At 40.5% G+C, this 26,252-nt stretch overlaps 2 protein-coding genes across 3 annotated transcripts in view; one reads left to right on the top strand and one right to left on the bottom strand.

The window, feature by feature from the left end:
* The first annotated feature begins 9,251 nt into the window (after positions 1–9,251).
* On the top strand, positions 9,252–15,844 carry LOC102304766 (poly(rC)-binding protein 2). 2 transcript variants are annotated; one of them, XM_005926203.2, is made up of 13 exons: positions 9,252–9,421; positions 10,159–10,309; positions 10,644–10,667; positions 10,757–10,789; positions 10,906–11,022; positions 11,116–11,247; positions 11,359–11,487; positions 11,601–11,675; positions 11,872–11,913; positions 12,288–12,360; positions 12,446–12,501; positions 12,662–12,831; positions 13,897–15,844. In XM_005926203.2, the coding sequence occupies exons 2-13, from the start codon at positions 10,241–10,243 to the stop codon at positions 13,931–13,933; spliced, it is 957 nt and encodes a 318-aa protein (XP_005926265.1). In that variant the 5' UTR covers positions 9,252–9,421; positions 10,159–10,240; the 3' UTR covers positions 13,934–15,844. The 2 variants fall into 2 exon arrangements, with proteins under 2 accessions (XP_005926265.1, XP_005926264.1); XM_005926202.2 differs by having other exon boundaries at positions 11,872–11,931.
* Positions 15,845–19,463: 3,619 nt separating this feature from the next.
* The window catches only part of map3k12 (mitogen-activated protein kinase kinase kinase 12), a 9,801-nt gene continuing 3,012 nt past the window's right edge, over positions 19,464–26,252 (bottom strand). Inside the window, exons 3-14 of the mRNA XM_005926198.3 lie at positions 25,830–26,013; positions 25,552–25,743; positions 25,307–25,465; positions 24,874–25,032; positions 24,566–24,674; positions 23,364–23,473; positions 22,999–23,115; positions 22,761–22,895; positions 21,937–22,660; positions 21,783–21,850; positions 21,332–21,629; positions 19,464–20,311 (exon numbers count right to left, since the gene is read on the bottom strand). Coding sequence (XP_005926260.1) covers positions 20,156–20,311; positions 21,332–21,629; positions 21,783–21,850; positions 21,937–22,660; positions 22,761–22,895; positions 22,999–23,115; positions 23,364–23,473; positions 24,566–24,674; positions 24,874–25,032; positions 25,307–25,465; positions 25,552–25,743; positions 25,830–26,013 — 2,411 coding nt within the window. The 3' untranslated portion in view covers positions 19,464–20,155. The remainder of the gene's footprint in view (positions 20,312–21,331; positions 21,630–21,782; positions 21,851–21,936; positions 22,661–22,760; positions 22,896–22,998; positions 23,116–23,363; positions 23,474–24,565; positions 24,675–24,873; positions 25,033–25,306; positions 25,466–25,551; positions 25,744–25,829; positions 26,014–26,252) is intronic.

The following is a 26,252-nucleotide window of genomic DNA, read 5'->3' as shown; positions in this document are numbered from 1 at the left end:
ATGTATGACTATGTGAAAACAAGGACAATGTGAGGAGAGAATGAGCATCTCCACCCACCACTGTCCTAAACCAACCATCTCCACAGTCACCAGAGTGATACATCCACATTTCATTGCCTTATTATCTCTATAGAAAAGAAGGTATGATGAGCAACTTTTTACAGTTGATTTTGATGCCAAATAAAATTGCATTTGTTAAAAATAATAAAAATAATATTCAAATAATAATATTTTTTTGTTGTATCTATCAAATTCTAGTTATTATAGTTTTACACCAATGACCTGTCAAAAAAGTTAGTCCTACTGCACAACATGCCCCGATGTAGAGGGATAATGAGCACAAGGATGGGGTAAATTGAGCCCTCTAGGGGTTAAAGAGTCATGGCATAATTTTGCATTTTGTTAATGCCTTTAAGTAATGAAAGTAATCAAAGGCAACATACACCCTTTCAAAAATACCATATATCATGTAATACCATATGTTTGCATCCTGCTGTTCGATATGATATCTATATTTTCATGTTGAACAGCGTGTATGTATAATTTCATAACTTTTATGTCATGGAATCTTAAAATGTTCTCCTATGTCTAATATATACACTTCATTGGGGAATTATTACTGCATAGTGTCTGGATATTGCATATGTACAGCATTATTTATTAAAATAATGCTGCAGTTGGACAGTGTGGTGGTAAAACTACACACCTTTGGAGCGGGAGTCACAAGTTTGATTTCCACCCAGTATCCAGTAAGGGTCCTGGCCTGACCTATATATACTTTATATCTGTGTACGTGTATGCTGTTGTTTGTAAATCAATTTTCCCAAACATTTTTTAGTGCTGTAGCACTGGAATATGTTGTCGTGCATATCTGTGAATAAGTGTCCATCAAACAGTGACACTTCCTGCAATGCTGTTTTTTCTGTAAAGACAAAACTACTCATAAGGAAATAATAATGCAAGAAATTATTATTTTCCTATTTTTGTATGAATAATAAAACCAAGAGCAGCTATAATAAAGAGTGATGCAGACCTAGATTTTTTTTGCTATAGTAAAAAGAGAGAAACATGTTAGACACTGTTCAGCAGCTTTATTGTGGTACATTATTTTCTTATTCAATAAAGGTTTTCCCGAAACACTTAAGAGATACAAAGACCATGTTTAATTTTTTTACAGTCTGTTACAATAAAGAATTTGTTTGAATAAGAAAGATAATGATGTTAAGCAAAGCATTACCATTCTTTTCTCTTTTTTCCTTCTTTTTTGACAATGGCAATTCAGAAAAATGAATAGCTTTCACAATCCATTTGCCATTCTTGGTGTGCTTTTTTTGGTTGATTTGCTAGTGGAGAAATTTAAACAGAAACCAACCATGCAGTTTGTAACAAGATGAAGTTTGTGACTGGCTCTTTTCAGCATTGTAACCCATACAAAATCGTGACACACTGCTGGCAAAGCGAGTGAAACTTGGGATTGTTTTTGCTTTGTCTTGGCCTCCTTGTGTGTACTGAAGCCAGTGAGTAGAGTACGGTATACAGTGACTGTTTTGGAGGAGGGAGAAAGCTGTTCGTCCATCAGCTGCCAAGCTCTGCAGCGAGCTTGATCAGATCAGTCCGCTCCCTCATTCACAATCTGTTTTATGTAACAATCTCTGTATACAGTACTGCGTCTAGGAATAACATATACCAAACTATCTTTCAGAAAGCCTTGTCTCCAGGTGTGTTTGTGTCTTTCACAGCTGCTTAACTAACTAACCCCGTGTTTGCCTACTGGTGGTGGCCAGAGGGCCCGGTGGCGCCAGTGTCCGGCAGCCTCGCCTCTGTCAGTGCGCCCCAGGGCAGCTGTGGCTACAATGTAGCTTGCCGTCACCAGTGTGTGAATGTGTGTGTGAATGGGTGAATGACTGAATGTAGTGTAAAGCGCTTTGGGGTTCTTAGGGACTGAGTAAAGCGCTATACAAATGCAGGCCATTTACATACAGGCATCCTGAAGTTGGTTAAATAATATACTTATAATGTGCTGCATTCAAAGACAATGGAAGATAAAAGAGGTTGGGACATTAAAAAGGACCTATTAAGCCTTCTTTTTCCTTTTTCTTAAATATAATATTTACTTTTGCAATAGTAAATGTTTATAAATAGAATATATAAACAAGTCAATTGTGAGGCTTTCCTCAATGTCCAGTTTCAGACACCTTATTCTACATCTAGATCTGTGCAGTGTCACTAAGATATCCATGGCATGGTCATAATGGATTGCATTTATATAGCACTTTTCTAGACACTCAAAGCACTTTACAATTCCACTATTCATTCACTCTCACATTCACAAACCACTGTTGTAGCCACAGCTGCCCTGGGGCAGACTGACAGAAGCGAGGCTGCCATATCGCGCCATCGGCCCCCCTGGCCATCACCAGTAGGCAAGTAGGGTTTCCCAAGGTCACAACGACCAGGACAGACAGGGGATCGAATCGGCAACCTTCCGGTTAAAGATGAACTTCCCAACCCCCTGAACCACGGTCGCCCCACGGTCATGTCAAGCCCACAGCCCTGGCTGTGAGCACAGATGCTCCACTTACTTACTTTTCAAAAGCTTCTGTTTGCTAGCAGCAACCAGACTCTCTGCACTGAATTATTTTAATTCAATTCAATTCAATTTTATTTATATAGCGCCAAATCACAACAAAAGTCGCCTCAAGGCGCTTCATAGATACAGAGAAAAACCCAACAATCATATGACCCCCTATGAGCAAGCACTTTGGCGACAGTGGGAAGGAAAAACTCCCTTTTAACAGGAAGAAACCTCCAGCAGAACCAGGCTCAGGGAGGGGCGGGGCCATCTGCTGCGACCGGTTGGGGTGAGAGAAGGAAGACAGGATAAAGACATGCTGTGGAAGAGAGACAGAGGTTAATAACAGATATGATTCAATGCAGAGAGGTCTATTAACACATAGTGAGTGAGAAAGGTGACTGGAAAGGAAAAACTCAATGCATCATGGGAATCCCCCGCAGCCTAGTCTATTGCAGCATAACTAAGGGAGGATTCAGGGTCACCTGGTCCAGCCCTAACTATATGCTTTAGCAAAAAGGAAAGTTTTAAGCCTAATCTTAAAAGTAGAGATAGTGTCTGTCTCCCGAATCCAAACTGGAAGCTGGTTCCACAGAAGAGGGGCCTGAAAACTGAAGGCTCTCCCTCCCATTCTACTTTTAAATACTCTAGGAACAACAAGTAGGCCTGCAGAGCGAGAGCGAAGTGCTCTAATAGGGTGATATGGTACTACAAGGTCATTAAGATAAGATGGGGCCTGATTATTTAAGACCTTGTATGTGAGGAGCAGGATTTTGAATTCAATTCTGGATTTAACAGGAAGCCAATGAAGGGAAGCCAAAACAGGAGAAATATGCTCTCTCTTTCTAGTCCCTGTCAGGACTCTTGCTGCAGCATTTTGGATTAGCTGAAGGCTTTTCAGGAGTTTTTGGACATCCTGATAATAATGAATTACAGTAGTCCAGCCTGGAAGTAATAAATGCATGAACTAGTTTTTCAGCGTCACTCTGAGACAGGATATTTCTAATTTTAGAGATGTTGCGCAAATGGAAGAACACAGTCTTACATATTTGTTTAATATGTGCATTGAAGGACATGTCCTGGTCAAAAATGACTCCAAGGTTCCTCACAGCGTTACTGGAGGCCAAGGTAATGCCATCCAGAGTAAGAATCTGTTAGATACCATATTTCTAAGATTTTCAGGGCCGAGTACAATAACCTCAGTTTATCTGAATTAAGAAGCAGAAAGTTAGCGGCCATCCAGGTCTTTATGTCTTTAAGACATTCCTGCAGTTTAACTCATTGGTGTGTGTTATCTGGCTTCATAGATAGATAGAGCTGGGTGTCATCAGCATAGCAGTGAAAATGTATGCTATGTCTTCTATGATACTGCCTAAGGGAAGCATGTATAATGTAAACAGAATTGGTTTATTAATTATTAATTATTATTATTAATCGCTGGACCTCTTCAACAGCATGTCTTTTGTTCTGTCTTCCTCTCCTCACCCCGACCGGTCGCGGTAGACGACTGCCCCTCCCTGAAGGTGGTTCTGCTGGAGTCCTCCTGTTAAAAGGGAGTTTTTCCTTGTCACCAAAGTGCTTGCTCATAGGGGGGTTGTCTGATTGTTGCCATTTTCTCCTGTTGTATTGTTATAGGGTCTACCTTACAATATAAAGGGCCTTGAGTTGTTGTCATTTGGCACTGTATAAATTGAATTGAATTGAATTGAATTGAATTGAATTGAATTGAATTGAATTGAATTGAATTGAATTGAATTGAATTGAATTGAATTGAATTGAATCATGCAAAGCTTTTATAGTGGAGTCCACAGGTCTGAATCCCATTACTAATAAAACAAAGCTGATGTCCATCCGTAAGATCTATGTTTTTAGCAGCCATCAGAGTTTTATATTAACTGGGACATCATAGACAACTGTACTCTTAATGCTCAAAAAGATACAAATGAACTGGAGAAGCATAAAGAAGTAAAATACAATATCTTTAACTGATCTGCACATTTTGTTTATTTAATTTTAAATGCATTTAAAGTAGAACAACAAACATTTCACCACATAAAAATTTGCTTGTCATTCTTTTTTTTTTGTTGTTGTACTCACCTAAAATCCATAGTCTGTCTTAAGTTTCAATAGTATGTGTTTCCCTGAATGTACAGAGTCCACAGATCATGCCCAGTGGCATGCATAGCTGGGCTCTTCCTGTGGAGGACTGGCATTAAAATGCAGACTGCTCCTCATGCTCGTGCCCCCAAGATATCACGCCAATTATTTGTCTCAGCAGGGGCAACCTATTTGCGGAAGATTGTCTTAAAATAAAAGTGGGAAGTCACAGCTGTTCTACATCCTTTCTGTTTCCTGACTGGACAGTTTACACGGTCACATGTCACCTCTTGCTGTGACCCTGCAGGGCCATCTAACTTTGGCTGTGGAAAGGTAGTGACGTTGCAGTCACCATACAAGCTCAGGCTTTTGGATCCGTTCACACCCCTGCAGAGAGAATTCAGCCCCACTGTGCAACCCCGCATCTCCAGTTTAGTGAGTTAACAGATCTGTACAACGCGCCTACGGCTCTGTCAAAAAATGAATGCCTTGATCACACAGTCACACCGTGTGCGTCAGATGTCACAAATCAAAAATGGAAAGACAGGTGTCCTCGCTTTATCAGTTAAATCATGGTATCGTATTCAAAAGACGCCAGGTTTGTCTCCGCTGTTTTTGTTTTCCTTCTCTTTTCAAGACCTTTAATTTTTATAACAACAACATTCACTTGCTAATTAGGTGACTAATTGGATACTCGCCTCTCTGGCTTCGAGTGTGTCATCAGGTTTCACACTGTAATCCAGATAATTTGCTTTAATATGTGCAGACAATTTACAGCTGAAGAGAATAAATTGGATTTAGTCTCCCTTTTTATCGCTGTAAACGATCACTTTCCACCGTAAAAGATTGCACTGGCATTCCATATTTGCAGTTGCTAAAAGTCGAAGGCGTACTACTGACATATGCCACACCACTAAAACACACGCCATTTTAAAAAAGATTAATCCAGGTATGAATATCAGAGAAAGGTAATCTAACATTCAGATCATTAAACACAAAGGCAAAGATAGTCTGGATCGCTCGCAGGCAGTGGGATGTCAGGGGCCAGTGACGAGAGGATGCCGGGTGGGCGAGTGGCATTTCATCATACAATTCATGTACAATAATCAATGAACACTCACCAGTGGAGGGAAGAGGGACAAGAGAGTGAGAGTGCCAGTGGGCATGTCAGATAAAAGCACTGAAGGAGACACACTGTGTACAATGGGAGGATGCACTGAATTTGATGGGGGTACCACAGAGAAAAGTGAGAGAAGTGTAAAAGAGCACAAACTGTGGGAAAGATGCAGAGATTAAAGTAAGCAGATGATTATGTAAGCAATTGTTCGACGGGGGAGACACACATGAAAGGCCAGGGAGACCATGTGCTGATTGGAAAGGCTGAAGAGCTCGCACCTCCTCTCCTCTGTATAATCCGGCTCTCAGTGATTGTGCTTCAGATCAAAGAGACAGGCATTTTTACACTAATTAAACACATTTTTGTCCTCACACAAAAACAGTTGTTTTATGTCTTTCACTTAATGGGTTTTTAAGTTACCCTTTACCTTCCCTTTAGGAAAAGCCAAACAGTGTTAATGTGTTCTGCAGGGGTTTTTGCCTACATCAGATGTTTAACTCGCAGCCAGCGTGTCGTAATCTCTGGATAGGAGTAAATCTGGTCAGCCATGGTTCTAATTTAAAAACACCACCAGCCTTGTAAGCCTGCCACCATTCAGACAGCACTACAGATGGCTTCTTAAAGCGAGAGCAAACATCTACTGCCTGGATTCATTTTTGAAATTTAAAAAAAAACAGGAAACGTTGAGACAAACTGTTTTTTAGAGTAGCAGAGCTCCACTGCATCGAGCGTGGGGGCAATCTATCGACAGCAGAGCGATTTTGAACCTAATAAACTGAGCCAGACATGATTCATGACTCATGCACGTAAACACAAAGGTGTAAGCCACACTGTGTGGGACATCAGAGAATTGGATTTATTAAAGATTTACAAATGAGGAGAATAGAAAGTTGGTTACAGACAATAGCGAGCTATTCTGTCCATTGACTAATTGTATTGTGGGTGCTCTGATGTGCACCAGATTAATGAACATGTGGTGAATGAGTTCAGGCAGAATACTCTGTCAACCAGACCATGAACACATGGTTATAGGGTTATACTGTTCCATTGTATCTATCTCTTTTGCTTTCCGGCCATATATAGCACTCTGCTTTAATAAGAATCACGACTGCGAGGATTTAACTGTACAGCAGTGCCTTTGATTGTATTCTTTTTAATTCAAAACAAACACTAGCAGACAATTAAGATGCTTGTTTATCCCATCAATCATCTCAACCAAATAACAGACTTGCAGAAAACAAGGCAATCCATCGTGAAGCAGAAAGTCATCAATCATATTCTGCGTATAGAAAAAAATATATATGAATGACTGGGGTTCATTATTTTCAGGTCAAGAGGTCAGGCTTTCAAGTCTTCACATTTCATGACGTTTTGGTTTTTATTTGTTCTGCTTATGTATGCATGACAACAGAAAAAGAAAATATGCGGTGTATCAGCCAAATCCACTGTGACAGGTTTTCAAACATCATCAGAGGTAAAAGGATAGATATATATAAACACCAGACTGATACGCCGAAGAATACATATATATTCCCAGATTGTTAAAGACACTTAATGATCTGTCACAGCAAATACAAATCACACTATTTATTAGCAGTCTTCTCTTCATAATAAGAAATTTATAGAAATACTGCAGCTGGAGTCAAGTAGTGAGACATTCACTGCAGTAATATAAATTATTAGTTGATATGTTTATAATTCAGCAACTAAAACATGCAGTTTCTAGCTCCTCTTTTAAATTTAGAGTGCTGACTCATTTCGCAAAGGAATTTTGCTCATTTTATATCTCTAACTGGGCAAAATGCCTTTTTCACACGGCTAATTTTAGTGCTTCTCGTTTTTAGGTGGTACAGTCACGACACCTCGGTCAACTCATCGAGCTATGAATGAGTATTTTTTGAGCAATGGCAGAATGGATGCAGGACTTTGAAGAGAACGGCCACCAGCTACGTTCACAGTGTTATTGTGCCATCTGTTGGATTTACAGACAACTGCGAAGAGTCTTTCAAGACCTCCCGTGGGTCTGTCTCCATAAGTCACTATTTAGAATACACACATTACAGTTAGTTTGCACTGGCCAGGTGTTGACAACATCTGCCAACTGAGCCAATAAAGACAAGTGAAGGCCAGCAGACACAATACAGAAAATATTTATGTGAATGAGAGGGAGACAGGTGCAGGTTAGATAGTAGGTCGATGAGTTTAAATATCTGGGGTCTTCTGTCCAAAACAATGCACAGTGCACAAGAGAGGTGCAGAAGAGAGTGGGTGGAGCCGGTGAAGACAAGATTCAGGGATGATAGCAGCAAGAGTTTACAGGATGGTACTGTATCGCTGGAAATGGTGGTGCTGACAAAAAGACATTTAAATCAGCTGTGTTGGTTCAAGGACACATCTAAAACCTGCAGGGACACCGGCCCTCGAGGCCTGGAGTTGCCCACCCCTGGGTTAGACATCACCTTTTCCTCTGGTTTGGTTATTTTTTTTTTTCATCAGATTTGATGAAAATGAGCTGCGATGTAAACATGCCACAGTAACCTCTTCTGTAAAGGAAATATTTGCCATTTATATCACTGTGCAGATCAATAAAGATAAAAAACCATGTAATTATGTGATGTGGCCTTCAAACTCACAATTTCTCAGTCCAGCTGAATCCCTGCTGGAGATTTTGGATCTCCCATAGCTCTCTGCCTTGATCATCAAAATCCCAAACACTAAAATATTTTGTGGAAGAATGTTGTTCACACCTTCAGAAGAGAGACTTTGAGAATCAGTCCTACAGCATTCTGACGAAGTTTCAACAAGTACAGTAGTGGTCAAATTCCTTACTAAGAATGACAACCAGGGATTGCAAATAAGTATGTGGTTAAATTACCTGGTTAATTTGGTTTCATTTGACAGTTGGTGTGACAGAGGAGGATGTTAGGGATAGGGATAAGGTTGCAGGAGATGATCCACTGTGGCGATCTCACTAAAGGGAGAGACGAAGCAAAGAGGAAGGAGAAAATGAATCCTATATTGTTGTCATTATTACATTTAGTAGGACTAGTAGTATTTCAACCTCTGTGACAAGGGAAATTACCAAATATGGGATAAATAAATTACCAGTAATTACCATATTAGCAAAGATATTACCAGCATCTTCTACTACTACAGTTTTTAGTTTTTATTTATGTTTTTTTTTCAGTATTATTTTTGCTTTTGGTTATTAATTGATAGATATTTTGGCAGAAACAATATGAACTTATTTGTATACATTCACAATGTACACATTGTGAATGTATACAAATAAATAAATAAATAAATGGTATTTGTTGCGTTTGGGAAAATATGTAGTATAAAAGAATTTTTTTGCTTTTTTCGTTTTATTTAGTTATATTTTTGTTTTGTACTGTACGGAGTGAATATCACGTCAATGGGCGGGGCTGACCTAGTTGAGGGGGCGGGGCATTAAAGGGGTCAGAGTTGAACGCGTTTTGTCTTTTGTGCGAAGCAGAGGAGGAGAGTGGAGTCCGATCGAAAAGCGGCGTCGCTTCCCTCTTCCCCAGATCCTTTTAAAACTCCCTCCCGAACCTCTCCCCTTCTACCCTTGCCACCCTACCCACCCCCTGAACACACTTCCAGGGACGGTTCCGGTAAGTCTTCCAGCTTTGTGTATATGTGTGTTTTTCCCCTAGGAGTGAAGGACAGGGATAACTCGGTGCGGTTCGTAGGCCGCGGGATCCGACTAGTTGCTGGATGCTAACGCTAGCGTGCTGGATGGAAAATCACTGATTTGTATTTTTAGCTTGATGGTGGAGCAGGAGTTAGCTTCGAAATGCTACATATTTTTTAAGATGGAATGGTTAAATCTGTTAGCACTCAATCTGTACATGTAGCTAAAAGCGAGTGTTTTGAGTGGAAAAATGTTTTGGTGCAGCTAACTTCCTCTTACCCTCGTTTGCGTGACTAGCTGGGATGCTCATTTCAAACAGGATTTGATGCCATAACGTCACGCTGTTAGCTTTCTCTTACTAGCTTGGTTGTGAAGTTTATTTAAAGCTACGGTGATTTTTAAATGATTGTTTTGAGCAGCTTGTGTTGACTACAAGAGTTAAAGAGATGTCGCCACCGCTGTAGAATGCCAGAAAATAGACACGACCGCCGAGAGACAGTGGGTCATTGTGCACAGTGAATGAGTGGACTCGGGCCAGTCTAATGTCAATTACCGAACTGAAACGTCTTTCTTTCGACGTGGCTGGAAAACGGCGTTAAAGTCTACAAGATGTGCACTGCCCGCATCACTTCACTGATTTGCATTGACAGCAGATGGCCTCACACTTTCCACCAACTACGCTTGTCTCTGACTGTTAATTTTTCCACTCTGTTGCAGACGTTCAGCCAGTGACCAAAGACTCACTTTGTTGGCCAGTGTTGAGAGCGCGTGCGAGTGTGTGTTGGATTCAGCTGCAGCAATGGACTCCAGTTTGGTTGAAGGAGGACTTAATGTCACCTTAACCATCAGGCTTCTCATGCATGGGAAGGTGAGTGTGACTGCATGCAACTATGGATAGACTGAAAAGATATCAAAAGCTGTTATCAAACCCCTTATTGATTGCAGATCAGTTTTTGGTGTGTTGGGTGAAAAAGTAGGTCAGCACAGGTTTTTGGGATTATTGCAACTATTTATATGGCTGTAAAGGCTTGCATGTGATTCAGGTGTGCAAAAACCCCAACATTCCAGCACTGATATAAGGTTTAGATTCTATAAGGATCTTAAAGTCTGCATTCATTCCTTAAAATTAATCTAGCTGTAGTAAAAAAAAGAAAACCGCAAAGTATTGTTTTAACACGAACTTTTGTTGTCATCTTCTGTAGGAGGTTGGAAGCATTATTGGCAAGGTAAGCTGGTTTTACTGCCAGAACGATGCTAACTGTGGCATGTCCCTTGGTGTGTTTTGTAAATATTGTTTTGTATTCTTTATCTACAGAAAGGAGAGTCTGTTAAAAAGATGAGAGAGGAGGTAAGTCTGTCTTTTTCCAACAATCAGGAAAGAACATGTCAACATTTACTGTGACTCATGCATCATGTGACAACAAAGCAACTGATTCAATTTTTTTTTTTCCTGTCTCTTTGCAGAGTGGTGCACGTATCAACATCTCAGAGGGGAACTGCCCAGAGAGGATCATAACTCTCGCGGGACCTACCACCTCTATCTTTAAAGCCTTTTCCATGATCATAGAGAAACTGGAGGAGGTTAGAATTGTTTGTTGTATCTTACGTTAAAGACGTAGCAGCTATACAAGTGCCACTTTCTAAAGCCTCCTGTTGTATCCGCTTCCCCTACAGGACATCAGCACTTCGATGACTAACAGTACGGCCACCAGCAAACCACCAGTCACCATGCGCCTCGTTGTACCCGCCAGCCAGTGCGGCTCACTCATTGGTAAAGGTGGCTGCAAGATCAAAGAAATCAGAGAGGTTTGTCTGCTTTATTTTAGTCTTGTATGAATTTCAGATCCTGTTGTGGGTTTTGTTTGTTGTTGTTGTTTTCCCCTGATCGGTGTTGTAATTCTTGCTGTGACTTTGTAGTCTGCAGGAGCTCAGGTACAAGTAGCAGGGGACATGTTACCCAACTCAACAGAACGTGCCATCACCGTTGCAGGGACTCCACAGTCCATTATTGAGTGTGTCAAGCAGATCTGCATTGTCATGCTTGAGGTACAAACATTGTTTAATGTAATCCTGATTTTTATGATTTTGTAAATGGGCTCTGGACACTGATACTTTACGTAGTTATTGATAGTTAAAGGTGAATATTTCTGTTTTTCTAGTCTCCACCAAAAGGAGTGACCATCCCATACAGACCCAAACCCTCAGGGTCTCCTGTCATCTTTGCAGGTGGTCAGGTAAAGTAATAAAAGTACTTTTTTTTTTCTTCTTCTTTTTTTAAACACTTTTATTTTAACAGAGTTTAGTTATGGAAATGCTATTCTAGTAGCATGCCTGGCATTGCTCCTTGTAACAAGAACAGAGGACTGATGGATACTGGAGTGCACCATGTCACACTGCCACACCCTCCTAAGTGCTATTCTCTCCTTGCAGGCTTACGCTGTCCAAGGGCAGCACGCCATTCCACAGCCTGATGTAAGTGAGGGGCCCTCTGTAAGTGATCCAATATATTTGCAACTTCGGTCCGGGGAAGCCATACCACCTTTTTATTTCATCCCTCTTGACTTTTTTTTTTTTCCTGCTGCCCTTCCCACAGCCACCACTGCTTGAGATGCACATCCATTTAACAGTTCCAAAGATTATAGATTCAAATCCTAACATAAATATCTTAAAGCAAAATCATTGATCCCATTTTTCATTTCACAATTTCATGATTTCCACTCATTATCACAACCACCACTTACACAAGGGAAAGAACATTTCAGTCTTAAAGTTTATTTTCAGTGTTTCTTAACACATCCTTGTCTGTCTGTGCTCTACGTATCTTTCTTTTTTTTTTGTTTCAACAGCTCACCAAACTTCACCAGCTGGCCATGCAGCAGAGCCCCTTCCCCATTGCACACAGCAACCAGGGCTTCCAGGGTAGGTGTACTTCCTGTGAGGAGGAATTTGATTGCTGTCTGTTTCTGTTAATCCATGCAATCAACTCACTCTTGTGTTCTTTCAGCTGGGATGGATGCCTCTGCACAAACTGGCTCTCATGAGCTGACCATTCCAAACGATGTAAGTCAAAATTAATGTGACTTTAATTTTTTTTTTCTTAACAGAGAAACTTGCTGATTTTCTGAGTAGCTCATTTTGTTTGAATTGGCAACCTTTTATTTTTATTTATTTTATTGCAGTGAAAGTATTGACATAGTGTCATGTAATTCTTCTTCCCCAGCTCATTGGCTGTATCATCGGCCGTCAGGGCGCAAAGATCAATGAGATCCGTCAGATGTCAGGGGCTCAGATCAAGATTGCCAACCCTGTGGAGGGCTCAACTGACAGACAGGTCACCATTACTGGCTCCCACGCCAGTATCAGCCTGGCTGAGTACCTGATCAATGCCCGGTAAGAAAATAGCCACAGGCTAGAGCAAAATGGAAAGAAGATGGCGCTCTCTCGCTGTCTGTTTTTAAATTCTGACATTGTGCAGCTGGTCAGTTTTGAAACACATTAATGGAGATTGAGTTTTCCTACCATTTGTCCACTTGACCAACTAGTATCAATCAGAAGCAATGGATTCTTCACATAAGGGGAAAGACGAGGAGCGCTTCTAATTAGGTTACCGAAGATTTATTAGAATTGGACTACTGGCAGTTTTTTAACAGTCACTTCATTACTACAGCTCTCGTAATAATTTCATTACCCCCTCTTCCAGCTGTGACACTGTCCCACTAGAATCTAGGGCTGACTGAACGGGCCAAAACCACCGGATTTTACCATTCGAACAGCTGTTTGTCCATTATGTGCACAAACCAATGAGATATAAGTGTATGTAGTCTAAAATGTACAAACAAACAAAATCTGTAGCAGAGTTGGGTTGATCACTGCCATCACTACCACACAGTTATTGATGGATTCGCTTTTGCCTGACCAACATTTTATTTGCAGCCAGTGTGGCTCCTGTTTATTATGTTTTCAAAGAACATTGTGACATAACATAGTTTACCTCAGTTTATCAGCCAATAACGGTCCAATTATCCTGCTGTAATTGGTAAACTAAAATCATTTTTCGCACCCCCAATTCTCCAGCAGCAGTGTATTTGAATTCTGCAGCTAAGCCTGCTGTACAGATTCAGGGTGATTTTTTTTAAAGTAAGAAGTGGGGTCACACAGTTCATTATCAGGGCATATAGCACATCAGTTTGCTGGAAGCAGGTGTTGATTTCCTGATAGATGGGCAGTTTGATAATCAAGTGTATTCTGTGGAAAAATCTCATCCTGCTTAACTCAAACTGCCAGTCAAAAGACCTTCTGTAAAACGATAGCAGAAATCGTCCATCTTCACTCACTCAGATTGTCCACAAGTCTGAGACTTTTTTTTTTATTAGTTTTCAGATACAGCAACATGTGTTACTGATAATCTAACTTGTTTGTTTTAAACAGTGTTGGATTTTTCTGTTTTCTGCTCAGGCTGTCATCTGAAGCTACTGGACTCGCAGCCAACTGACATGGAGATCTTCATCAGCACCTAACGTAACCCCTCCCCCTACTTTTTACCAAGAGGTCCCTTATTGAACTTAATGCAAAAACCAAGTACTATAAACTCACTGTTTTCTCCTCTGCTTTGGTTAGACACCTACTCAGTTGTAATTACACCATTATCATGATATTGGTATTTTATTTATTTATTATGTTTTTAAATTCCCTTTGCATATAGTTTTTAAGGACTCCTTCTGTTGTATTTTTCCCTCTTATTTTGCTGTATATCTGTATGATCTTCTTGATATACTGTAGGTAAAATTTTAGAAAAATCTGAAAAGGCATAAATAATGTTTTTCTTATGTCAGATTTTTCTTAGAAAATGTAAAAATGAAGAAAAAAAACCACACAATAACATAATAGATGGACTGTTCTTTCCCTTCCTTTTAAATATCTATTTATTTTTATTTAATATACAGCTCCTCGAATGAGTAGAATTTGTTGGTATTTGCCATCTTCTGTTTGAGGCTGTACTTCCTGAATGAGGCATTGTGGGTTTAACGGGTCTCACTGGGTCTAAGTGATCTTCAGCTGAAGGTGTATGCAGGGAAAACCTTTTAGTCCGAAGGTAATTTACCCCTTGTCTAGTGCGGGTTCAGATGAGAATTTTTTTTAAGCTACATCATGTCTCACCTCTAATTTGCTGAGTAATTATTTTGTGTCATTCCTGTATTTCCATCCGTTTTATTTCTTGAACCAGAGGCCTGCACTACGAAGCGGGATTTGTGGTTAGCGCCATAACGCCAGGTAATCTTGGGATCTGAAGGTTACACAGTAGTCAGTTCAGTTCCTTAATGGGACACATTGCAGTGATAACTTGGACCACACACATGCATGAGGTAACAGATCAGCATATATAAAAGCATCAACTGGTCAGTCGGTTTTGAGTAATTAACTGGTTTTAGAAGATACCTTTGGGTAGACTGGATCTTATGAGGTATGGGGTGTTCTGAAACGGTCTAACCTCAGTAGCGTTTTCTGACGAGTACAGCGCACATACAGGTTTGAATTATGTTTTTCTGTTTGTGCTTTACATGCTTCCAAGGCTTGTTGATGCCACCAGGTTTGCAGCTTGAAACAAAAATGCTAAAATGTCTCATTTGCCATAAGATGACGTCTGAGGAACACATCAGTTTATTGGAATACACATTTGTAATGATAGATCTACTCGTGCCTTAATGATAGGGCAGTGATATTAATGAGCCTATCTTACTCATTTACACAAAGCTTTTACCGGCTTTGGCTGCAGAAACTCACATATTTGTTTGAGGATTATAGTTAAGAATTTTGTGGCTCATTGCTATATTCAGAAAAAGCTTTGACTTACCACATTGATATCGTGGCATGATGTCTGTTATAGTCGGACAGTAAGAAGGCATCGTAGGTATGCTGAACCTGCTTCGTAGTGCAGACCCTGGGATTTTGAGCATTGTTGTGTATTGGATTCTGATAAGGGTGGGTGGGCTTTGGTTATGAGGAGTGGGCTTAAATAAGAGGAAAATATATTCTTTTCTCTTAAATTACTAAGACCATGGTGGTGATGATAATAACATTGAAATGTTTGTTTTAAATAGAGAAATATTTTTTTTAACTGCAGGGAGGGGGAATGCTGCAAGGGGCAAAACTACAAGACATATTGGTCTTTAAGTATATTATGCTGAGGTATTAAATTATGATTAATTAGAAGGAGAATTATAGAATTAACACTAGTTTCCTGCTATCTTTTTTGCCTGGGTCAGATTTTATTTTTTATTATTCTTTGCAGGATGAAGAAACTCACGTTTTTGTGCACGTTTTCGAAATATTGTAGATCTGGGTGCAATTAAATTGTTGAAGAAATGAAATGCAGAAATAAAAGATGTGAAATGCTTAAACAGTCCTTTGTTCTTCTTTTTCCTTTTTGGTACCATCTCATGGGGATTGAGACTTTTTTTTTTGTTTTTGTTTTGTTGTATTTTTAAAAAAAAAAAAAAAAAAGGCAATCACGGGGAAAAGGGGTGGATCGGGGGGGGGGGACTTCTGCCTGAAGTCTAGAACCCATGGGCATTACCAAATAATGTGTCATGCCTTGAGAGGCCTTTATTACAGCCACCTTCAGTTGACCCATGTTTGTGGGTCTTTTTACTTTTGAGTCATTGCACAAAGTATACCGTGCTGTGTTCTGAGCAAAGAGTGGAGCCCTGTATGCTACAGAATTCATCCTGCTACTTCTGTCAGCAGTCACATTATTTAATAACCGCTGGTGACCCGGTTCCACTGGGAGCCATTCATGTCATTGCCATAACACTGTCTCCACCTGTTTCTCTTCCCATCATTCTGGTGCAAGTTGGTTTCATTTCAGACTTTTTTGTTTTGGGGTTTGTTTTTTTTTTTTGTTTTGTTTTGTTTTTCCCATCCAAAAGTGTTTGCTCTTTTAGAAGTTTTCTGGCTAAATCTAATCTGGCCTTGCTGTTTTTGAGTATAACAAATGCTTTGCACCTTAATGCGATCTCTTGATTTTAGGCCTTAAATGCTCAATTTTCTTTCTTTCAAGACAATTTTTTTTTTTTTTTTTTTTTTTCTTGACCAAATATTTGATTTGATTTGGTGACTGCTAAAGTTTGTGCCCATTCTTCTTTTTTTTAGTTTTGTTTTCTTTCAGCCCGTTGATGGTCTTCTTCCCATGCACTGAAATAAAAGACTGCATGAAAATACCGGTCAGTGCTTCCCCTCAGCCTCCCAAGTAGAAGCACCTATGGTATCTGTTTCAAAATGCTAGGTGACATCCTTCTTGAGTTATCACATTTGCAAAATGTCTTCACCTTGATGTTGAGGTCAATACTGTTGTTAAACCCCTCGAGTCTATACTACATTATGATATAAAATGCACTGTGGTGTACAGAGGCGAGCAAGCGAATTTGTCATAAATTAACACGGGCACACTTTGGACATGCTCAAAGAGATTGAAAATAGTCATTTATTTCTTGTTGAGCAGTCTTTGATGCAACGACAGCACAAACTGTAGCTATAGCATGACCTGTCTTTTAAAACAAACATCACACCCAGCTTTGTTTTTTGTAACCAATACATTATTTATTGTTGCTCATAATATTTTGCTTTTGATATAATTCCTATGTTACAAGTACAATGTGCAATGCTGTATAAAAACAAAACATTTCTATTCAAACTCCAAAGGATACTTACTGTTCTACTAGTAACCATCACAGAGAAGTGCTCTATTCTTTATCTGGGTACTTCTGCAGTAATCTTAAAGGGTAAAAGGAACAGATGAGGTTTTTATGAAGCCTGCCAACATCCTGAACAACCGGAGGCCTTTTGGTTCATTACTGCATGGTACTCCACCGATTTCACAAATCAGTCTATTTAGGTTTCGTGGATGAGAGCTGCTGCTTTTCGGTTTTCTGCTGCATTTACACATCAAGCAACAAATCAAATTGCTTTCTCTTACAAGTCAAAGATGCACTGGAACCAAATGTCCTGGGTTCGAGTTAGGTGGGGGCTCTCTTTAAAGAGGCAAAAAAAAGTCACATCTGTAAGGGTCACAAATATATTTACCAGTATTTGAAACAATAATATTAAATTTTTGATGTGATAAGTCCTATTTATTTTCCTTTATATCTATGCATAATATAATCTCTTGTGCACTTTGCCACCAAACCTCCATGGGGTATAGTACAGTATTGTGCAAACTATGCCTGATGAAAGAATGCTAAACAAAGATGAACTAGTTTGAAAGAAGCTACCGTGTGTAATGGATGATTTATTTATTTTTAAGTGCGCTGCTTTGTGAGCCAGCATGTTGGACCGCCTAATGAATAGTGAGATCTGTCACACAGAACGTGCACACATCGGGCTACTATTTGTAGTTTATTTAGTGATCCAACATTAGTTACTTTAGAAGCACTGCAAAGCTGAGATTTTTGCCCGTTTTGAACGCCACAAATATCAGCATTTTTTTTTTTAAATTACATATGCAGGCGCTGTAACTGGATTTTGCTCAGTCGTTTGACACACTGGAGTCCTTCGTGACTCTTCATGATGCCGCAAAATGTATCGAATGAAAAGAAACTTAGGAGAAATAACAGAAGAGGAAAGCAAATCATATAGCTACTCAAATAAACGGACACTTTATTAAAGTAATAAAGCTAATTATTAGAAACTAAAAACAAGTGAATGATTGATATTTTTTTAGGGGGTATTTTTTTTCTTTAGTTCTTTCTGATTTACACAGATATGATCCTGTATCGTAGATGATTGTCTTGCAATATATTAACTATTGCAGAATGTTTCGCGATACAACTGGTATCATGATTGTATCTTACGGTAATATACTGTGCGATCCCCACCTCTGGTGCTAAACCATGCAGTCACACCAACAGGCTTAAATCAAACTCTTTATGACTCCACATTAGGTCAACCGTCAGGAGTTTTCCATGCATGTCTGCACATATAAGATTTATTCAGTATGACCTGAATGCAGAATCCTATACTTAAACAAGACACTACCTCAAGGGCGCGCTTTTAGTTAGCATCAAAGAAAACTATCACATGTAGTCATTCTAATTCTGGTTCAGCAAGTCATGTGAACACAGAAGAAGAAATAGCTGCAGAAGGCCAGAAAACTCATTTCAAAGGTATCAGCTGCTAACAAGAACACCTAGCTCTCTGGCCAACTGTTATGTTGCCAAAGGTGGAATATAAGCCTTTAACAACTGAGAAGTAGAAATAGAAAATGATTCGTCTGAACTAATTACATTTTAAAACTAGTCTGACTCCATTCATTGCGCTACAGTTTGGTGTTAAAACAGTGGATTTCTTCTGCACTTAACTGCTGAAATGGTTAAAAGCAGACATTGCTAGCACCAGTAATGTCATAAAATTGTATAGCAGTAATATGTTGCCAGTTTATTAAGAACAAATAGCTAAAACAAATGCAGTCTTATGCAACAGTCCTGCAATAAATGCTACCTTACTGGAGGTTAGAATGTTGAGTTTATATTAAAACTGTTTTAGGGAGGGTCTGATTCAACTGGTTGTGTCAGTTTGTGGCGACGGTACCTCCAAAACGCTTCTACATAATTTTATACACCCCGGCTAAATGACAAGCACAACTTTAGTGAAATATAGTTTACCCACACCACAAACAAATTACATTCTCCACAATGATATTCCACTTGAATCCACAGCCTTTTAAAACAGTTTCAACAAAAACCCCATAAAGTGCTGCAAGGAAGTCTTTGCAAGAATTTTAGCTCGATGTACTAAATAAGCTGGTTAACTGAGTATATACAATAGCAGAGGTGCATTTCGAGTGAACCAAAAGACCTCCCACCCCATCAAAAATTTTAGAAACTCTATAAAAACCTCGAGTGTGTCATATGTGTATTTGAAACTCAGTAGTAGGAGGGTTTAAAAAATAAATAAAATTTTAGCTACTGAGAACCCAAATTATGCATCATGATCGATCAATGTGAGTATTTTCATTCCATTTTTGACTCTTTTTTTTTTTTTTTTTTTAGTGATAACATTTATTAACAAAACAGAAAAAAAACTCAATTAATACTTTCAGGATTAAAAAAGTGTAAACTTTCACAAAATATAAAACGGACACATTCGAACCATAAATTATAAACATGTAGTCATGCATTTTGTTCACAGGGCTGCATACTGTTAAGTCTTACATTTTTATCTTACAAATAAAATAAAGTTAGATATTTCTCATGTGGTATGTCATGGATATTTACATTTATTATTCATTAGTATTTAATGCATTAGTGTGTGGAGTACCATGGAGGATGCTCCCAGAGTGAAGGTTAGAGTGTTTAAAGGACTAAGAGTGTGGTATCTTCTTGTGCGTGCGTGTGCATCTGTGGAAGGGTTTTTGCAAACTGGAACTATCCTGCCTGAAAGAAAAAAATATCAAACCCTACTGAACCTAAATGACATTTATCTGATGTCACAAGCTGCCAAAATATCTGAAGTCAGGATATGACAAATGTCCTATGTCATCTGGTGCAGGTTTGCCAGCCAACAAACTTATGAGACACCATAAGTCAACTTGTCATAGTCTGAGTGGTGTAGTAGGTGTGATCCCTCATGACAACAGTAATGTACTGCACTGACAGACCGGTGTACGCCTGTGATGGTTGCTCACTGTAGAGTAGCTGGATCTTTCCTAGTGTCCAGTGATCTATGGAGGTCCTGTATGGGGAGCCTGTGGAGACCACTGATAAGGTTGAGATGGCGGCGCCCACGCTCCGGCACTGGGAGGACGGCTGAGCTCGCCACTACCTGACTGATCCAGCTCAGCACTGTCGCAGTCAGAATCATCGCACAAGGCTCGACTCTAAAAAGAGAGCAGGAAGAGGAAAAAAGTGTGCGATACATGACCAGCAGCAGACATGAGCATAAACCTAATTTCAGTGTCAACGATCCAAAAATGGAAGCGTGAAATAAAAGATGCGAACCCTGAATTTGGAGTGTAATTTTAGCAGTGGTGGGAGACCCCGTATTTAGACAGTTTCATTTTGTGTGTTTGTTTTATTTAACTAGATCATTATGATGAAAAAGTTGATCGCACATTTAGTGCTAAGTGATGAGACTGGTTGCCTTGCTTTCACTGCCACTGGGTGTGACATTTTCCTGCAAAATCAAAGTTTGATTGAAGAACTAAAGGAGAAAGAGGATGGCACTTTGTTTGTATGTGAAATGGTTGACACTTAAATAACCTGAACAAGCATAAAATATCAACCACACAATTGAAAAGAGGCAAACAAGGCCAAGAAGAATGAAGTGAAAGTAAAACAATTAGAGCCTTCCAAGGATGAGATTTAGTTGTTGCCACTAACACAAGCAGGTGTTTTAAAATGCATCCATTCATCCATCAAGGTATTCAACTGCAACTTTAAATAAAATGATCAATGGTGAAAAGTAAAAATAACTGTATTACATGGTAAGATATCATTGGTGTAGTTGGGTAAAGTGAGAGAGTTTCTCTTCGTCTGATACAATCTGACAGTTGTGTTCATTGTGTTCAACAGCTCTATCCTCAGGGTCACCACATTAAACTGAAGGTTCATAACATAATTAAAGGGAATCTATAATGCTCATTTCTGGCTCTTGTCTCTGTTAGAGTGGCTTTGAATTAACTCCAGTTCCCCTCACCTTCTAACTTTTTTTTTTGGCAGTCTGTATTGCGCAAAAAGTAAAATATAACCCTGAACTGTATCAGGGTAGTCTAACATGAAATAAAATAAAATGCATATAGTCAAGTACAGGTTTTGAGTCGTACTTTTCACCAGTGGCTACACTCATCTAAGGAGAAGACCAAAGCTGACACATGCGGTCCTCTGTGCAGCTTCTTTACCTCATTAGGATTCTGCCCGGCATCCAGCTGAGCCTTGGACTGGCCCAGAGCTCCATCTCTCTCTGACAGGCCATCAGAAGCCTGGGCAGGGTCGGTGTTGTCCACAGGGATTTCCGACCCCTGAGAAAGGAGGTCGTCGCTGCGGTCATCCAACCTGTCGTCGGTGTTAGTGCTGACAACATCGGGAGTACCGCTGTGAGAGTGGTCAGTTGTGTGGCCCTCTTCACCGTCCGATACAGACAGATTTTCTGAACTGAATGTAGACACCGACTGGCACTTGGTAATGCTGGTCGGGCGTCTGGAGCGATTAAGAAGGAACAAAACAAACAAAAAAAGAATCTCTGATTCTGGTAAAGATTGACATAAATTTGCTCTCTGAATAAAACAGCAACTTGTTAAAGAGGGAAGATGGCTGGAGGGAATTTTCAAGTAATGAAGGACAGTTACTCACCGTCTCCGTGGTAACTCAACCTCACTGTCAACTTCACCCTCCTCCTCTTCTGATGACACTCCACGCCTCTGTAGTCAGAAACATGAAAAATGCACAACTGAAAACGATCACCAAGGGGACAGTGAGGATTAAGGAGCGGTATCCTGCACCGTACCTGTTTGCGTGTGATAGCTGCCCTGTACAGAATGGCTGAAGGTGTGAGGTGCTGACTCCCGATTCCACCTGATGCTCCCCGGGGCAGCCTCACAACACCTGCTCCCTCCTCTTTATCTTCCCCATCGTGAGGAAGGCGTGGAGATCCCAGAGAGCCCCGTCCTGCTGCTGCCCCCCTCCCACACGGTGAGTCCGGGCTGCTGGAGAACGGGAATGATGCAGCATCCTCGCTGGGAGTGTCACTGCGTGGGGGGGTTTCTGTGAGATCATCCAGACCGGCCGCCCCTCCCTCTGACCCCCCTAAACCTGCAGAGGCACTAAGGCTCCCTCCTCTCTCCAGCCCACCCACAGAGGGCTCCCCTTTTCCTTGGCTGTCTGCCTCTAGCGTGGTGCAGATGAGGTCAGGGCTGGAGGAGGATAGCTGCCTCTGTTGCTGCTCGTGACTGAGGCCCCGCAGGGCTGCGGAAGGCTCCAGGAGCTGCTTCGAGGTGTTAGTGGTAGAACTGTTAACTTGGGCAGTTGTGTCCCGGTTAGGGGAGGATTGATTGGCTTTAAGTCCAGCCAGGTCCCCACTGCTGCCCTTACCGGGCTTACGATGGCGGGTCTTTACCCTCCGAGACCGGCTGGGAGAAGTGGAGCTCCTGTTAGGGCAGGCTGGAATAGTGACTTGCATTACGGAGGAGTCCATTTTGGGAATGATTACCTCAGACTTAAGAATGTCTGGCCTGAAAGAGTGGGAAGGATTAGTCAAAAACTACAATCCACAAGGCTGATGAATATTCACTGATTTATTCCAGTTTCACCCAATAAAATGAAATCTCACACCTCTTTCCCGAGGGAAGTTTTTGTGGGACGTTTCTCTTCTTGATGAGTTTGTCCATGGAATTTGACGAGCTGCTCTGTCTGGAACTATGGTGCTTAAACAATCCCGGATACTTCTTATCCAAAGACTGTTCTCTCCTAGAAAGAAAATGCCACCAAAGTGTAAATGCACTAAGGCTTATTTGCAAATGGTGCTTGCATTTCAAAAACATATACTGTGGTTTCATGAATTTATTTGCACCTCTGCAACTCTTTCTCTTTCAGCTCCAGCTGCAGCATGACAGCACTGAGCTCCATGTAAAGGTTGTTAGCCCTCTCCAGTTTTCTCTCATAATGCTCACGAATGTCCAGAGCATGCCTGAGAAGAAAAGAAGCTGCTGATGTCACTGTGCATCCGCATGAGAGAATCTAAAAGCTCTACAATAGATGTGAACGCAAGGCACTTATTTCATTCACAGGGGCAGGCTAAGGACAGACAGCGAGAAATAGGACAGAGGGGAAGAGCCTCTTGCATGTCAGCTAACATAGTAAAATATCAGTATCTTTAGCCTGCTAATTGTAAAGCCTTGATTTTGCATGAAACTATTTTAACAGTAAAAAGCAAACCTGAGCTCCTCTCGGCGTCGGTTGATCAGCTCCTCATCGAGTCGGTGGAGACAAGTGCCATCAGATTTAATTTTCTCAAAGTGCTGCTTCACCTCTTCCCTCCATTCAGCCTGATGAGAGTACATTTCTGTTAACCAGCTCTGTCTCCTCAGAGGTGACTTCAAAAATCAGGTCTCTTTTGTACATTTAATGTCTGATTGCTTTGCAAGCACATGTAGTTGTGTCCCTTTGTCTACGTCTATGCAGATGGGCTACAAATTAAAAGAAAAATCCAAACCCTTGATGCCTACAGCGGGGATTTGATGGTTCTGCTATGCTATGCATGGGCATTTTGGTGGCATGGTGAAACATTTATATCGTGACAGACGTGGTCTCTTACAGCATCACAATGAGGGGCTACCAGTGTGGTAGACAAGCCTCTCCAACCACCATCATCAAAACACCGAATGAGAGAATATCTTTGGCAGAATAGTGCTCTATCAGTCTAAAACAGTTCAAGAGACTTGGAGACAGACACTCAGCTTTTAAAGGGATTAAAACTTTCTTTTTTGAAAAAGCTTATCGTTAAGACTTGATTATGTGACCCTGAACAGTTTCTTAGTTAACACCTCTATAGGCTTAAGCTGCTGGGGGACGTCCCATGATCCATTTCTTTTCATTTCACTCTCCTCTTTGCACTCATGATGTGTTTATAATCTGCTACTGCATCTCACCAACCTCAATTATTTCTCCCACAGTTTGTGTTTAATCTTTGGTCTCTTTCTACCCTCTTTTTTTTTTCCTATTCTCTTTACCTTCACCCAACAAACTGGCCAAGGTAGATGATTGCCCCTCACTGTGCCTGGTTCTGTCTGAGGTCTCTTCCTGTCAAAAGGGAGTTCTTCCTTCCCACCGTCACAAGTGCTTGGTCATAGGGTTGTTGAGATTTTCTCTCTAATATTGCAGCATCTTTAACTTACAACATCAAGCTCTTTGAGGAGACGCTTTTGTACAGTGGCACTATATAAATACAACTGAATTTTATTTAACTGAGAATCAATGTTAAGATGCATTAAAGCAGTTCTGGTGGATTATAATGGCTCACCACCTTACTAAGGCACTTTATATTGGTTTTTCATTTAACTGCTCACACCTCTGTATATATATGTGTATCTTAAAATGTAATTAATTTTTTAAAGTCCTTCCATTCAGCTGAAAATTACCTGAGACTTGAAATATGTTTCTTGAGGAGTCGACAGTACATCGGCTGACGCTATATCCAGATGAAGAAGGATCTGGCGGAAAGAAGGTCTATTTCTGGGCTTACAGTTCCTGCAAATCCAAGATGGGAAAACACAGCTGTGCACATTTACAATGCACTGTAAAATCAATAAAATCCTTAAACCACAGACTTACAGCTCCCTGTACAACTACTTTCAACCCTCGCCTCTACTATTCTCATCTGTCCTCTCCTCCCTGCTGTGCTCATTTTTTTTTTCATTCCAACTGCCCATTTCCAGACGCTGCTCACCAGCACTGTCTGAGGAGGATCTTGAAGCCATCTGGACAGCTCTCCGGTATGGGCAGCTGAAGGCTGTTGTTTCCCACACCCCAGATGATTGCAGATGAGTCGACGTCTTTATAAGGGATCTCTCCTGTAAGCATTTCCCAGAGCACCACTCCAAAGGACCTTTAAGAGAAGTTAAGCTTTATTTATTCAAGAAATCTCACTGAGGTCAAAATATCTTAACGAAAAGATAAAATGCATGCATACGAATCACAACAAGGCATTTTAAACAAGCTTCAAACATATCTCAACTATTAATTCACAATACCAACAAGCTATCTGCATATTTTCTTTAGTGTAGTATTTTAAAGATAATTGTTAAATCGATGTAATCGATGAAGAAGCACAACTTTTTCTAGCCTATAGGAAAAAAAGTGTGAATGTTAACCAGACTTACCAGATGTCCACCTTTTCTGACACCGGCTCATTCCGAATAACTTCAGGAGCCATCCAGGCTACAGTGCCGGCAAACGACATCTTGGTGCTCTTGTCACTGAGCTCCTTTGAAGTCCCGAAGTCAGAGATCTTCACCAGGTCATCATGTGTGATCAGCATGCTGGAAAGGTGAGATTACATAATAAACAATTTAAGCTCTAGTATCAAAGAAACTGTCAGTACACCAGCTGTGCTTCTGAGTCTTACTTGGGGGACTTGAGGTCTCTGTGGATGATTTTGTGGAGGTGTAGGTAGTTCATGCCACCTGCAATGCCCATGGACCAGTCAACCAGGAGGGAAGGTGTGATTTTACGGCCTGCCCTCAGCACCTCATACAGCTGCCCTTGAGCACAATATTCCATCAAGATACAGTAACAGGGAGCCTGGGTGCATACACCCCTGAAAGGGAAGTGCAATCAGAGTTAAATAACTGGGAGATATATATCCTAATATATATATTTAAAAAAAGGATGTAGCTTCCTCACTTGAAAGTAATAATGTTGGGATGCTTGAGTTTGCGGAGATGTTTGATCTCAGTCTCTTTGATGTCCCGCACTTTCTTCACAGCCACCTCTTCTCCGTGGAACTTGCCAAGGAAGACGGCCCCCTGTGCACCGCTGCCCACCCACTGCAGGTCAGAGATTTCCTCAAATGGAACCTCCCAGGACTCTAAACTCAGACCAACATGTAAACAATGTGAACCTTATTGAGTATGCAACTGCAGAAAAGTTATTCACAATACCAAAGACACTGCAGCAGATGATTTCCACCCATCATAATGGCAAAGCAACCTACTCTCAGCTTGGACAGAGAGATTGTTTTGTTTTGTTTTGTTTTGTTTTGTTTTGTTTTGTTTTGTTTTGTTTTGTTTTGTTTTGTTTTGTTTTGTTTTGTTTTGTTTTGTTTTG

This window comes from Haplochromis burtoni, unplaced genomic scaffold, assembly GCF_018398535.1.
Source record: "Haplochromis burtoni strain Fernald_Lab_line unplaced genomic scaffold, NCSU_Asbu1 Contig_91, whole genome shotgun sequence".
Taxonomy (NCBI): Eukaryota; Metazoa; Chordata; class Actinopteri; order Cichliformes; family Cichlidae; genus Haplochromis; species Haplochromis burtoni.
The sequence above is the reverse complement of the archived record's forward strand: the minus strand, read 5'-3'. Positions and strand labels throughout refer to the sequence as shown.